Here is a 13,693-nt window from a genome sequence, read left to right as displayed (position 1 = left end):
TGTAATCCATTTTAATCCCACTTTGTAACACAACAAAATTTTGAAAAAGTCACGGAGTGTGAATACTTTCTGAAGGCACTGTATCTACCGCTACCAGTCTACCACCCCTGTACATTGTAAATATGGTTTTGGCACTGACCCTGGAACTGACTTTGTATATAGCTTCTATTTCTTGTGTGTTTTTGTTCTACTTAACTTTAGTATTTTTTTATAGTACTACTGATATTGATTACTGCATTGCTGGGAAAGAGCTTGCAAGAAAGACATTTCACTGAACCTGTGCATGTGACAATAACTTGAAGGTGAGGTCGGTATCCTCCCAAGGCGAGGTATTAAAAACAGGGGTGTCAATCATTTTGACCTCCCTTTTTGAAAAGAAAAGTATTATTTTCTAAACAAAATCTCTTTCTCTGAGTACTAGTATTGTATGATATATATTTTTTAGCGTAAAGTATAGCTCAGTAATTGAATTCTTTTATACAGTCATTTTTGCTGATCTTTATCAAGGGTGTCAATAATTTCGGACTCCACTCCATATCCTTTCCCTGCTCTCTTTCTGAAAATAATTAAATGACTTACTCTCTTTTGCGCTTTAATTCATTTCAGTTGCTTTCCATTTTCTCTCCTGTCATCCCCATGACTGGGTTTACAATGGAGATTAATTGTTTTTTCGTTTTACAAGGACAGTGCAGCATTGAAGGTGTCCCCACTGATACAAACTTTGCAGTTTCTTAGTCCCTCCTCCCCTTTTCCCCATTAAGCAGTCTAATGTGGGTCATAAAACGATTGGGTGCCTTCAATAGATTTTTGAAGGGGAAAACCAATGTACGGATATGGTGTAGTGGTGGTATATTGTGATCTGTTTACAAAACAAACCCTTGTAGTAAGAATGGTAGAATGGTAATGATTAGAAAAGCTCCTCTAATGGCTGGTTGGCATAATGGGCTGTTTTGTCACCGAAAGCCAAATGTCAGTGTCACCGCCTCTGTCACATACTGCTTCCATCACGTGGACTGGGATATGTTTCGTATTACGTCAGACAACAACATTGACGAATACGCTGATTCGGTGAGCGAGTTCATTAGAACGTGCGTTGTAGATGTCGTTCCCATAGCAACGATTAAAACATTCCCAAACCAGAAACCGTGGGTTGATGGCAGCATTCGCGTGAAACTGAAAGCGCGAACCACTGCTTTTAATCAGGGCAAGGTGACCGGAAACATGACCGAATATAAACAGTGTAACTATTCCCTCCGCAAGGCAATCAAACAAGCTAAGCGTCAGTATAGAGACAAAGTAGAATCTCAATTCAACGGCTCAGACACGAGGTATGTGGCAGGGTCTACAGTCAATCACGGATTACAAAAAGAAAACCAGCCCCGTCACGGACCAGGATGTCTTGCTCCCAGGCAGACTAAATAACTTTTTTGCCCGCTTTGAGGACAATACAGTGCCACTGACACAGCCCGCAACTAAAACATGCGGAGTCTCCTTCACTGCAGCCGACGTGAGTAAAACATTTAAACGTGCCAACCCTCGCAAGGCTGCAGGCCCAGACGGCATCCCCAGCCGCGCCCTCAGAGCATGCGCAGACCAGCTGGCTGGTGTGTTTACGGACATAGTCAATCAATCCCTTTCCCAGTCTGTTGTTCCCACATGCTTCAAGAGGGCCACCATTGTTCCTGTTCCCAAGAAAGCTAAGGTAACTGAGCTAAACGACTACTGCCCCGTAGCACTCACTTCCGTCATCATGAAGTGCTTTGAGAGACTAGTCAAGGACCATATCACCTCCACCCTACCTGACACCCTATACCCACTCCAATTTGCTTACCACCCAAATAGGTCCACAGACGATGCAATCTCAAACACACTGCACACTGCCCTAACCCATCTGGACAAGAGGAATACCTATGTGAGAATGCTGTTCATCGACTACAGCTCGGCATTTAACACCATAGTACCCTCCAAGCTCGTCATCAAGCTCGAGACCCTGGGTCTCGACCCCGCCCTGTGCAACTGGGTACTGGACTTCCTGACGGGCCGCCCCCAGGTGGTGAGGGTAGGCAACAACATCTCCACCCCGCTGATCCTCAACACTGGGGCCCCACAAGAGTGCGTTCTGAGCCCTCTCCTGTACTCCCTGTTCACCCACGACTGCGTGGCCACGCACGCCTCCAACTCAATCATCAAGTTTGCGGACGACACAACAGTGGTAGGCTTGATTACCAACAACGACGAGACGGCCTACAGGGAGGAGGTGAGGGCCCTCGGAGTGTGGTGTCAGGAAAAGAACCTCACACTCAACGTCAACAAAACTAAGGAGATGATTGTGGACTTCAGGAAATAGCAGAGGGAACACCCCCCTATCCACATCGATGGAACAGCAGTGGAGAGGGTGGTAAGTTTTAAGTTCCTCGGCGTACACATCACAGACAAACTGAATTGGTCCACCCACACAGACAGCATCGTGAAGAAGGTGCAGCAGCGCCTCTTCAACCTCAGGAGGCTGAAGAAATTCGGCTTGTCACCAAAAGCACTCACAAACTTCTACAGATGCACAATCGAGAGCATCCTGTCGGGTATCACCGCCTGGTACGGCAACTGCTCCGCCCACAACCGTAAGGCTCTCCAGAGTGTAGTGAAGTCTGCACAACGCATCACCGGGGGCAAACTACCTGCCCTCCAGGACACCTACACCACCCGATGTCACAGGAAGGCCATAAAGATCATCAAGGACAACAACCACCCGAGCCACTGCCTGTTCACCCCGCTATCATCCAGAAGGCGAGGTCAGTACAGGTGCATCAAAGCTGGGACCGAGAGACTGAAAAACAGCTTCTATCTCAAGGCCATCAGACTGTTAAACAGCCACCACTAACATTGAGTGGCTGCTGCCAACACACTGACTCAACTCCAGCCACTTTAATAATGGGAATTGACAGGAAATGATGTAAAATATATCACTAGCCACTTTAAACAATGCTACCTAATATAATGTTTATATACCCTACATTATTCATCTCATATGTATATACTGTACTCTATCATCTACTGCATCTTTATGTAATACATGTATCACTAGCCACTTTAACTATGCCACTTTGTTTACATACTCCTCTCATATGTATATACTGCACTCAATACCATCTACTGTATCTTGCCTATGCTGCTCTGCACCATCACTCACTCATATATCTTCATGTACATATTCTTTATCCCCTTACACTTGTGTCTATAAGGTAGTAGTTTTGGAATTGTTAGCTAGATTACTTGTTGGTTATTACTGCATTGTCGGAACTAGAAGCACAAGCATTTCGCTACACTCACATTAACATGTGTATGTGACAAATAAAATTGGATTTGATACTGTATTAGGATGTATGAACCATATGCATGTAGAAGTAGTGCATCCACCACCGGATGAGTCTATGCATCGAATGAGCTGTCTGTGCAACAAAATAATAATTCACATGGTATGTCCAAAGAAAGGTGAAAAAAGGAGGGCAGGAAAGGTGGAAATAGAAATGTGATTTCTCTGGTGGTGTTTTCCTCCACTGGCTCAGGAGGGCAGGGCTGGTTACTTGGCTTGTGATTCATAGGCCAGGCTGTTACCACATCACTGGATTTCATAAGAGAGAGATTATTTTAAAGGTGCCCTCAGCTCTCAATGTTTTTTTTTCTCTAGTCGCTTCTTCCTACCCACAATGCATTGCTGCTCGTCCTTAAGTTACAGCTGATCAGGGAGTTAAGAGAAAGGACAGACGCTTGCAGTGGTTGCAGTAGGCTTGTGTTATGGATGCTGTGTGGAGGGAGGCAGGAGGTACATATGCAGGAGCAGACACACATGTACACACACACACCCCTGGGGACAGCAGACCAAGGGAGTGCAGTTGTCCTCAGATACTGCTGACAGTAGGGATCCCTCCCTCTATTACATTCCTCCCTCAGTTCCTCCCTCCCTTTCAGTGTCGCTCTCTCTCTACTGCTCTCTCTCTCTACCTCTCTTGCTCTAATTGTCTCTGGCTGATTCTCTTTTGCTCACAATTAGTTCACAGTCACACTGTTCCATAAATACGAGGGCTAATTAGTGTGTGTGTGTGTGTATAAATACTGAGGCTCTGACTGTGTGTGCGTGTGGGCTGTCGGATCAGGTTGCGTAGGTGTTGTGTAGCCTCAGGATTGAGACACACACACAGGCTGCTCCTGCATTCTATGTTATTTCCAATAATAGGCTACTTTGTTTTAGTGTGACTGCTATGCGATCAGTACAATTCATAGTCATATCAATAGCACCTGTCATTATAGCATAGAGAAGGCATACATTCATAATATATAGGTCTGCCTAACCTTAAATAAATATTGTCCCTTTTCTTACATATTCTCTCCACATTCCATACCCCTTTATTTTCCTTATAGGCCGCCTACCATCAAGTAAATATTTGTCTTTATGTTCCTCTTCTATATCATCCATACCCCATATTTTCCATTTACAGGGAAATGCTGTGTGGGCCCTGGTAAAAAGAAATGGACTATATAGGGCATAGGGTGCCATTTGGGATGCAGCCAAAGACACTTCTATGCCTAGATTACTAGCGTAGTATATAGTGCACTATTCACAGTGTACAAAACATTAAGGAACACCTTCCTAATATTAAGTTGCACCCCCTTTTGCCCTCAGAACAGCCTCAATTCGATAGGACGTATTGGGGAGAGAGTAGCTCCGTTTTGTACCGACAAGATTGTGGTTATATGAAGAAACCGATAGATTAATATATATCCAAGTAACCAGGAGAGAGTGAGTGGTCCGTTACAGTGGCTTGCGAAAGTCAAATCAAATTTGATTTGTCACATACACATGGTTAGCAGATGTTAATGCGAGTGTAGCGAAATGCTTGTGCTTCTAGTTCCGACAATGCAGTAATAACCAACGAGTAATCTAACCTAACAATTTCACACCAACTACCTTATACACACAAGTGTAAAGGGATGAAGAATATGTACATAAAGATATATGAATGAGTGATGGTACAGAACGGCATAGGCAAGAGGCAGTAGATTGTTTCGAGTACAGTATATACATATGAGATGAGTAATGTAGGGTATGTAAACAAAGTGGCATAGTTTAAAGTGGCTAGTGATACATTGTTTACATCAATTTTTCCGTTATTAAAGTGGCTGGAGTTGAGTCGGTATGTTGGCAGCAGCCACTCAATGTTAGTGGTGGCTGTTTAACAGTCTGATGGCCTTGAGATAGAAGCTGTTTTTCAGTCTCTCGGCCCCTGCTTTGATGCACCTGTACTGACCTCGCCTTCTGGATGATAGCGGGGTGAACAGGCAGTGGCTCGGGTCGTTGATGATCTTTATGGCCTTCCTGTGACATCGGGTGGTGTAGGTGTCCTGGAGGGCAGGTAGTTTACCCCCAGTGATGCGTTGTGCAGACCTTACTACTCTCTGGAGAGCCTTACAGTTGTGGGATGAGCAGTTGCCGTATCAGGCGGTGATACAGCCCGACAGGATGCTCTCGATTGTGCATCTGTTTGAGTGCTTTTGGTGACGAGCCAAATTTCTTCAGCCTCCTGAGGTTGAAGAGGTGCTGCTGCACCTTCTTCACCACACTGTCTGTGTGGGTGGACCAATTCAGTTTTGTATTCAACCCCTTGGCATTCTTCCTATTTTGTTGCCTTACAACCTGGAATTAAAATGGATTTTTCTGGGTCTTTATATCATTTGATTAAACACCCAGAAGATTGAAGATGAAAAATATATTTTTCTTGTCAAACAAACAAGGAATAAGACAAACTGAAAACTTGAGTGTGCATAACTATTCTATTCACCCCCCAAAGTCAATACTTTGTAGAGACCCCTTTTGCAGCAATTACAGCTGCAAGTCTCTTGGGGTATTTCTCTAGAAGGTTGGCACATCTAGCCACTGAGATTTTTGCCTATTCTTCAAGGCAAAACTGTTCCAGCTGGATGGGTTCCGCTGGTATACAGCAATCTTTAAGTCACACCACAGATTCTCAATTGGATTGAGGTCTAGGCTTTGACTAGACCAGTCCAAGACATTTAAATGTTTCCCATTAAACCACTCAAGTGTTGCTTTAGTAGTATGCTTAGGGTTGTCCTGATGGAAGGTGAACCTCCGTCCCAGTCTCAAATCTCCTGAAGACTGAAACAGGTTTCCCTCAATAATTTCCCTGTATTTAGTGCCATCCATCATTCCTTAAATTCTGACAAGTTTCCCAGTCCCTGCCAGTGAAAACATCCCCACAGCATGATGCTGCCACCACCATGCTTCACTGTGGGGATGGTGGGGTGTTGAGTTTGCGACAGACATAGCTCTGTGGGATGTTCAAAGTTTCTGATATTTTTTTATAACTCAACTCTGATCTGTACTTCTCCTCTGACCCTGACCTGTTTGGAGAGCTCCTTGGTCAGAATAGGTGTATATATACTGAGATCATGTGATACTTAGATGCACACAGGTGGACTTTATTTAACTCATTATGTGACTTCTGAAGGTAATTGGTTGCACCAGATCTTTTTAGGGGCTTCATGGCAAAGGGGGTGAATACATATACAGTGCTTTGCGAAAGTATTCGGCCCCCTTGAACTTTGCGACCTTTTGCCACATTTCAGGCTTCAAACATAAAGATATAAAACTGTATTTTTTTGTGAATAATCAACAAGTGGGACACAATCATGAAGTGGAACGACATTTATTGGATATTTCAAACTTTTTTAACAAATCAAAAACAAAAAAATTGGGCGTGCAAAATTATTCAGCCCCCTTAAGTTAATACTTTGTAGCGCCACCATTTGCTGCGATTACAGCTGTAAGTCGCTTGGGGTATGTCTCTATCAGTTTTTCACATCGAGAGACTGACTTTTTTTCCTATTCCTCCTTGCAAAACAGCTCGAGCTCAGTGGGGTTGGATGGAGAGCATTTGTGAACAGCAGTTTTCAGTTCTTTCCACAGATTCTCGATTGGATTCAGGTCTGGACTTTGACTTGGCCATTCTAACACCTGGATATGTTTATTTTTGAACCATTCCATTGTAGTTGTTGCTTTGTTTTGGATCATTGTCTTGTTGGAAGACAAATCTCCGTCCCAGTCTCAGGTCTTTTGCAGACTCCATCAGGTTTTCTTCCAGAATGGTCCTGTATTTGGCTCCATCCATCTTCCCATCAATTTTAACCATCTTCCCTGTCCCTACTGAAGAAAAGCAGGCCCAAACCATGATGCTGCCACCACCATGTTTGACAGTGGGGATGGTGTATTCAGGGTGATGAGCTGTGTTGCTTTTATGCCAAACATAACGTTTTGTATTGTTGCCAAAAAGTTCAATTTTGGTTTCATCTGACCAGAGCACCTTCCTCCACATGTTTGGTGTGTCTCCCAGGTGGCTTGTGGCAAACTTTAAACAACACTTTTTCTGGATATCTTTAAGAAATGGCTTTCTTCTTGCCACTCTTCCATAAAGGCCAGATTTGTGCAATATACGACTGATTGTTGTCCTATGGACAGAGTCTCCCACCTCAGCTGTAGATCTCTGCAGTTCATCCAGAGTGATCAAGGGCCTCTTGGCTGCATCTCTGATCAGTCTTCTCCTTGTATGAGCTGAAAGTTTAGAGGGACGGCCAGGTCTTGGTAGATTTGCAGTAGTCTGATACTCCTTCCATTTCAATATTATTGCTTGCACAGTGCTCCTTGGGATGTTTAAAGCTTGGGAAATCTTTTTGTATCCAAATACGGCTTTAAACTTCTTCACAACAGTATCTCGGACCTGCCTGGTGTGTTCCTTGTTCTTCATGATGCTCTCTGCGCTTTTAACGGACCTCCGAGACTATCACAGTGCAGGTGCATTTATACGGAGACTTGATTACACACAGGTGGATTGTATTTATCATCATTAGTCATTTAGGTCAACATTGGATCATTCAGAGATCCTCACTGAACTTCTGGAGAGAGTTTGCTGCACTGAAAGTAAAGGGGCTGAATAATTTTGCACGCCCAATTTTTCAGTTTTTGATTTGTTAAAAAAGTTTGAAATATCCAATAACTGTCGTTCCACTTCATGATTGTGTCCCACTTGTTGTTGATTCTTCACACAAAAAATACAGTTTTATATCTTTATGTTTGAAGCCTGAAATGTGGCAAAAGGTCGCAAAGTTCAAGGGGGCCGAATACTTTCGCAAGGCACTGTATACGCACCACTTTTCCGTTTTTTATTTTCTGGATTTTCTTTTAAACAAGTACTTTTTTTCATTTCACTACACCAATTTGGACTGTTTTGTGTATGTCCATTAGATGGAATCCAAATAAAAATCAATTTAAATTACAGGTTGTAAATCAACAAAATAGGAAAAACACCAAGGGGATGAATACTTTTGCAAGGCACTGTATTCACAACAGTGAACCAATCTGTGAGTAAAGTGACACTGGGACTCGAACCCAGCACGCCATTGCTTCCCTTAGAAGAAAAGTCAAAGAACAACTTGGAGACGCAAATGAGAGCAGCTGCCAGCTGAATTATTTCCAGAAAAACACATCTAAAATCCTCTCTAAATCTGTTGTTAAAAAAAGTAGATTTGCTCGAAAGGAAAGTAGTCTATCGAGTCAGATATGCATATACAGGGTGGGTGAGTGGACGAACAAGACAATTAAATTGGCCTTCTGGAAACAAAGGTGCAAACCAGATCAACTGGATCGGCTAGAAAATGGATAGAGACAAAATATGAAAATATTGATCTTACCGGAGGATGAGGATAAAGGGGACCTTTCCAGCAAGGTGATCAAGCTTATATCAGAAGAGCTTGGCATGGATTATGTCACCGGATGGTCTGGAGCGATGTCATCGGATCGGCATGAACCAGAAGAACCCTAAATAATTCAACATTCTTAGGACACAGGAGGGGAAGGACATCAAGGTCCAGGGCCAGTCCATTTGATTCATCCAGGACCTTTCTGCTAGACTGAGTAAAATACTCCAGCAATTAATTTATATTGGACAGTCACTGGAGGAAAAAGGAATCCAGTCTCAACTCCGATTCCCGGCAGTACTGTGGGTATGGAAGGGAACACAGAGAATAGAGTTCACAAGCATCGATGAAGCCCTGAACAGCTTGCAGGAAACCTTTCCAGTTGAAAGAGAGCCCAGTGCCCTGAGTAGAGGCAGAAGCAGACAAAAAACAGATAAGCACACTAGGCTACATACAGTGATGCCCAAGACCAGCTTATTGTAAGTTGAGACAACATTCCTCCCCCTTCCCCTAATACAATTTAGACTCTTGTCCCCAAGTAGCTGTTTTTCTCTAGGACGTATCAATAGAATTAGCTGATGCCAATCAGATACATGGGCACTGAAAGGACAACATGAAATAGTAAATATAGCATGTAAGTCAATTGTTCTGTGTGTGTGTGTGTGTGTGTGTGTGTGTGTGTGTAGGCAAGAGGGTGTGAGTGGGTGTATGTGTGGGTATCTGTCTGTGCATATGAATGGGAGAGTGGATGTGTGTGGGCGGGAGAAATGTGACGAGACGTGGGTTGTAGAGCTACAAAAGAGGTAATTAGAAACAACAATGAGATTAATGATCATTTTTAAAGTTTCTATGAACATTTATATAAATCAGAATTAAACAGCAGTTGGATGGATCCTATAGCCTTCTTAGACGCAACAACTCTGAAGTAACTATCAGCAGACAAAAAAAAAATCATTAAAAACAGGTCACCCAGGATGAAATATTAGATACTGTTAAAACATTTGTCTGTACAAAAGCACCAGGAATGGATGGCTTTCTCATAGAAATCTACTCAACATTTTGTGACAAAGTAGCCACCTTATTTACACATGACACCACATGTCACTTAATTCAGTACTCCCTAGTTGCATGTATCAAACAGTTATTTCAGTTATATTAAAACCAGGAAAATCTGGAGTCCCTTGCTGATTATAGACCCATGTTTAATTAATTGTGACAATAAAATAATAACAAAGCTTATAAGCAATAGAATGGCAAAAATATTACCAGACTTGATGCATATTAATCAAACTGGGTTTATTAAAAATAGACACTTACTGTACAAACAAATACAAGAACATGTTCCAGTTTAAACCTCCTTAGGGATTCCGTAGGATCGGTGTGTCTCTAAACCGGGACGGTGGTTTTTAACCTCTACAGATCTGTGTCCCTATACCGGGACGGTGGTTGCTAACGTGCGCTAATGTGACTAGAATGACATTGTAAGTAACAGCTAACTTTCCAGGACATAGACATGTCTTTATATGGGCAGAAAACTTAAATTATTGTTAATCTAACTGCACTGTCCATTTTGTTGTTTGTATAGTGTGCACAACAACAAAACACTTATCACGGCAACTGGTTTGATACATTTACCTCTGAAGGTAAATAATGTACTTACATTCAGTAATCTTGCTCTGATTTGTCATCCTGAGGGTCCCAGAGATAAAATGTAGCATAGTTTTGTTCGATAAAATCATTTTTTATATTCAAATGTGGGAACTGGGTTCTACAGTTTGAAGCCCTGCTGTCTCTGGCTCCACACCCACCGCTCCCGGCCATCTAGATGTGTGAAAGTTAGTGTATAAGCTAATGATCCATTATGCATGACATTTCTGGGAGTGTGTAAACTTACATTTTGTATTACCATATCATTTTTGTATGTTCTCTATAGTTATGTACTTGAAAATGTATAAATTGACCATTTTTAGGTATTGCAACACTTCATTGGATCAATCTGTAACTTTGCACACACCGCTGCCATCTCGTGGCCAAGATCAAATATGTCTCTAGACTCCTATATTATATTATGGCCTTTCTCTTGCATTTCAAAGATGATGAAACAAAAAAAAGAATAGGAAACACATGGATTTTTTCTTTGTATTATCTTTTACCAGATCTAATGTGTTATATTCTCCTACATTAATTTCACATTTCCACAAATTTCAAAGTGTTTCCTTTCAAATGGTATCAAGAATATGCATATCCTTGCTTCAGGTCCTGAGCTACAGGCAGTTAGATTTGGGTATGTCATTTAAGACGTACAATACGCAAATAAAAATGGATATAGATTTATCAATAATGGCTGTTGATGTGGAAAAGGCTTCACGTCGTCTTGAATGGCCTTTTCTATTCAAAACGTTGAAGTTTTCAACTTCCAGCTAAATTAATAAATATTGTATAAATGTTCTAAGGCAAAAATATACACAAATAATACATTATTTTATTATATTGCTTTATAAAGCAGCACAAGACAGGGATGCCCCCCCCCCCCTCCTGTTTGTACTGTATTGAACCAGTTGCAGAAAGATTGGTAAACATGAATTTAAACTAAACTAATTTGCATCACCTGATATACCTGACCAATACTGTAAACTCAATGGCCCCTTTGCAAAAAATATTTTCCGAATACAAAAAAACCTCAGGTTATAAAATGAACATGGGGAAAAAATAAATAAATAATGGCAATGAGAAAAATAATAACTCGATCTACAGCAATCCTTTAAGTTGACTACAAAAAAATATTAAATACTTAGGAAGCTTAGTAAGTGACAACAAACAACACATATATATAAAGAACTTTAATCCATTATGCAACAATATGAAAGCAGATCTAATTCAAATGGAATAATCTTCCCATAAATCTTACAGGTAGAATAAAACTTATTTTTTTCTCGGTGCTACCAATTACCCCACCGAAGACATTATTTTAAAAAGTATACTCTGTCATAAGACTTTTTTATATGGGCGAATAAAATTCAGAGAATAAAAAGGAAAGTTTGACATCTTCCTAAGTCTTAGGGTGGTTTTAACTCGCTACCCAAGGCTTTTACTTGTAACATATAGTTAAATGCACTGAGGAACAATGGGTACATATTGAAGATGTGCTCATCCCCAGCATTGAAGGTCCCCAAGAACAGAGTGGCCTCCATCAATCTTAAATTGAAGAAGTTTAGAACCTTCCAGAAGGACAACCATCTCTGCAGCACTCCACCAATCAGGGCTTTATGGTAGAGTGGCCAGACAGAAGCCACTTCTCAGTAACAGGCACACGATAACCCTCTTGGAGTTTGCCAAGAGGCACCTAAAGGACTCTCAGACCATGAGATACAAGATTCTCTGGTCTGATGAAACCAAGATTGAACTCGTTGGTCTGAATGCCAAGCGTCACGTCTGGAGGAAACCTGGCACCCTCCCTACAGTGAAGCATGGTGGTGGCAGCATCATGCTGTGAGGATGTTTTCAGTGGCAGGAACTGGGAGATCAGTCAGAATTGAGGGAAAGATGAACGGAGCAAAGTACAGAGAGATCCTTGATAAAAATGTTGTAGCGTCATACCCAAGAAGTATTTTTACTGTAATCGCTGTCAAAGGGGCTTCAACAAAGTACTGAGTAAAAGGGTCTGAATACTTATGTAAATGTGATATTTCAGTTTTTTTAATACATTTGCAAAAATGTATGCTTTAACATTATGGGGTACTGTGTGTAGTTTGCTTATGATAAAAACAACAATTTAATCCATTTTAGAACAAGGCTGTAATGTAAAAAAAAAAATGTGGAAAAAGCCAAGAGAAAGATTCTAATTCATTTTCTAAAAACCCAACAGACCTGAATACTCTCTTAATGTATTTTTAATTTAACCTTTATATACCTAGGCAAGTCGGTTAAGAACAAATTCTTATTTTACAATGACTGCCTACTCCGGCCAAACCTTCCCCTAACCCTGACGACTCTGGGCCAATTGTGCACCGCCCTATGGAACTCCTGATCACGGTCGGTTGTGATACAGCCCGGGATCGAACCAGGGTCTGTAGTGATGCCTCTAGCGCTGAGATGCAGTGCCTTAGACCACTGAGCCACTTTGGAGCATTATACGTGGATGGGTTGCATCCACTACATTGCCCAATCCATATGTTTTATGAATCCGGTGCAGGAGGGTGGTTTAGGGCTGTAAATCACTGTGACAGGGATGTGGGGAGATGGAGGCTCCATAGAGTAATAAACTGATTTTTCTCCTCCACACAGGCACTCTGGAACACTGTCTTTTTGCTGTCCTCCCTTTGTCCTTCCATCTCACAACACACACATTCACTTGTATACTAATGTGCATTCACGTATATATACACACTCACACGCATGCTACACACACACACACACACACACACAGTGGATGATGTTCTAAATAGCTTCTGTTCTCTGTCCTCAGGCTATCCTGCAGGTTATCCTCAGGCTCCTACCTACACACCCAACCTCTACCAGACTGGCAGCCCAGGCTATCCCCAAGGTAAGAACACACATGCACACATGAACATGCACGGAAACACACATCTGTGGAAACACACATCCGCGCAAGCACACACACACACACACAGACATGCTTGCAAGCACACACAGACATGCACATAAGCACAGACAAGCCTGCACACACAGTTTTTATCAAACTAGAAATCCACTCTATCTCCGCAGGTAAGAATATACACACATGTAATAGAACACACACTACATGAATTAGATTGCTGGTGCATGCTATTCAAAGGTAAGAACACCTGCATGCACAGTTCTTGAGTGCATCACTCACAGCACTCCCGCAGCACGCCAGAACGTCTCAATCCACATATTCATGGAATGGGATCTAGACATTGTCATGTGTCTAATCTTGGCACCTTCTCAG

At 41.9% G+C, this 13,693-nt stretch overlaps 1 protein-coding gene across 4 annotated transcripts in view; it reads left to right on the top strand.

The window, feature by feature from the left end:
• The window catches only part of LOC115105349 (protein FAM168A-like), a 96,727-nt gene that overhangs the window by 60,425 nt on the left and 22,609 nt on the right, over nt 1-13,693 (top strand). For all 4 annotated transcript variants that reach the window (XM_065007257.1, XM_029627288.2, XM_029627286.2 and 1 more), the window contains one exon: nt 13,229-13,306. In XM_065007257.1, the coding sequence (XP_064863329.1) occupies nt 13,229-13,306 (78 nt within the window). The remainder of the gene's footprint in view (nt 1-13,228; nt 13,307-13,693) is intronic.

This window comes from Oncorhynchus nerka, linkage group LG22, assembly GCF_034236695.1.
Source record: "Oncorhynchus nerka isolate Pitt River linkage group LG22, Oner_Uvic_2.0, whole genome shotgun sequence".
Taxonomy (NCBI): domain Eukaryota; kingdom Metazoa; phylum Chordata; class Actinopteri; order Salmoniformes; family Salmonidae; genus Oncorhynchus; species Oncorhynchus nerka.
Note: the sequence above shows the minus strand (reverse complement) of the source record. Positions and strands in the feature narration are given on the sequence as shown.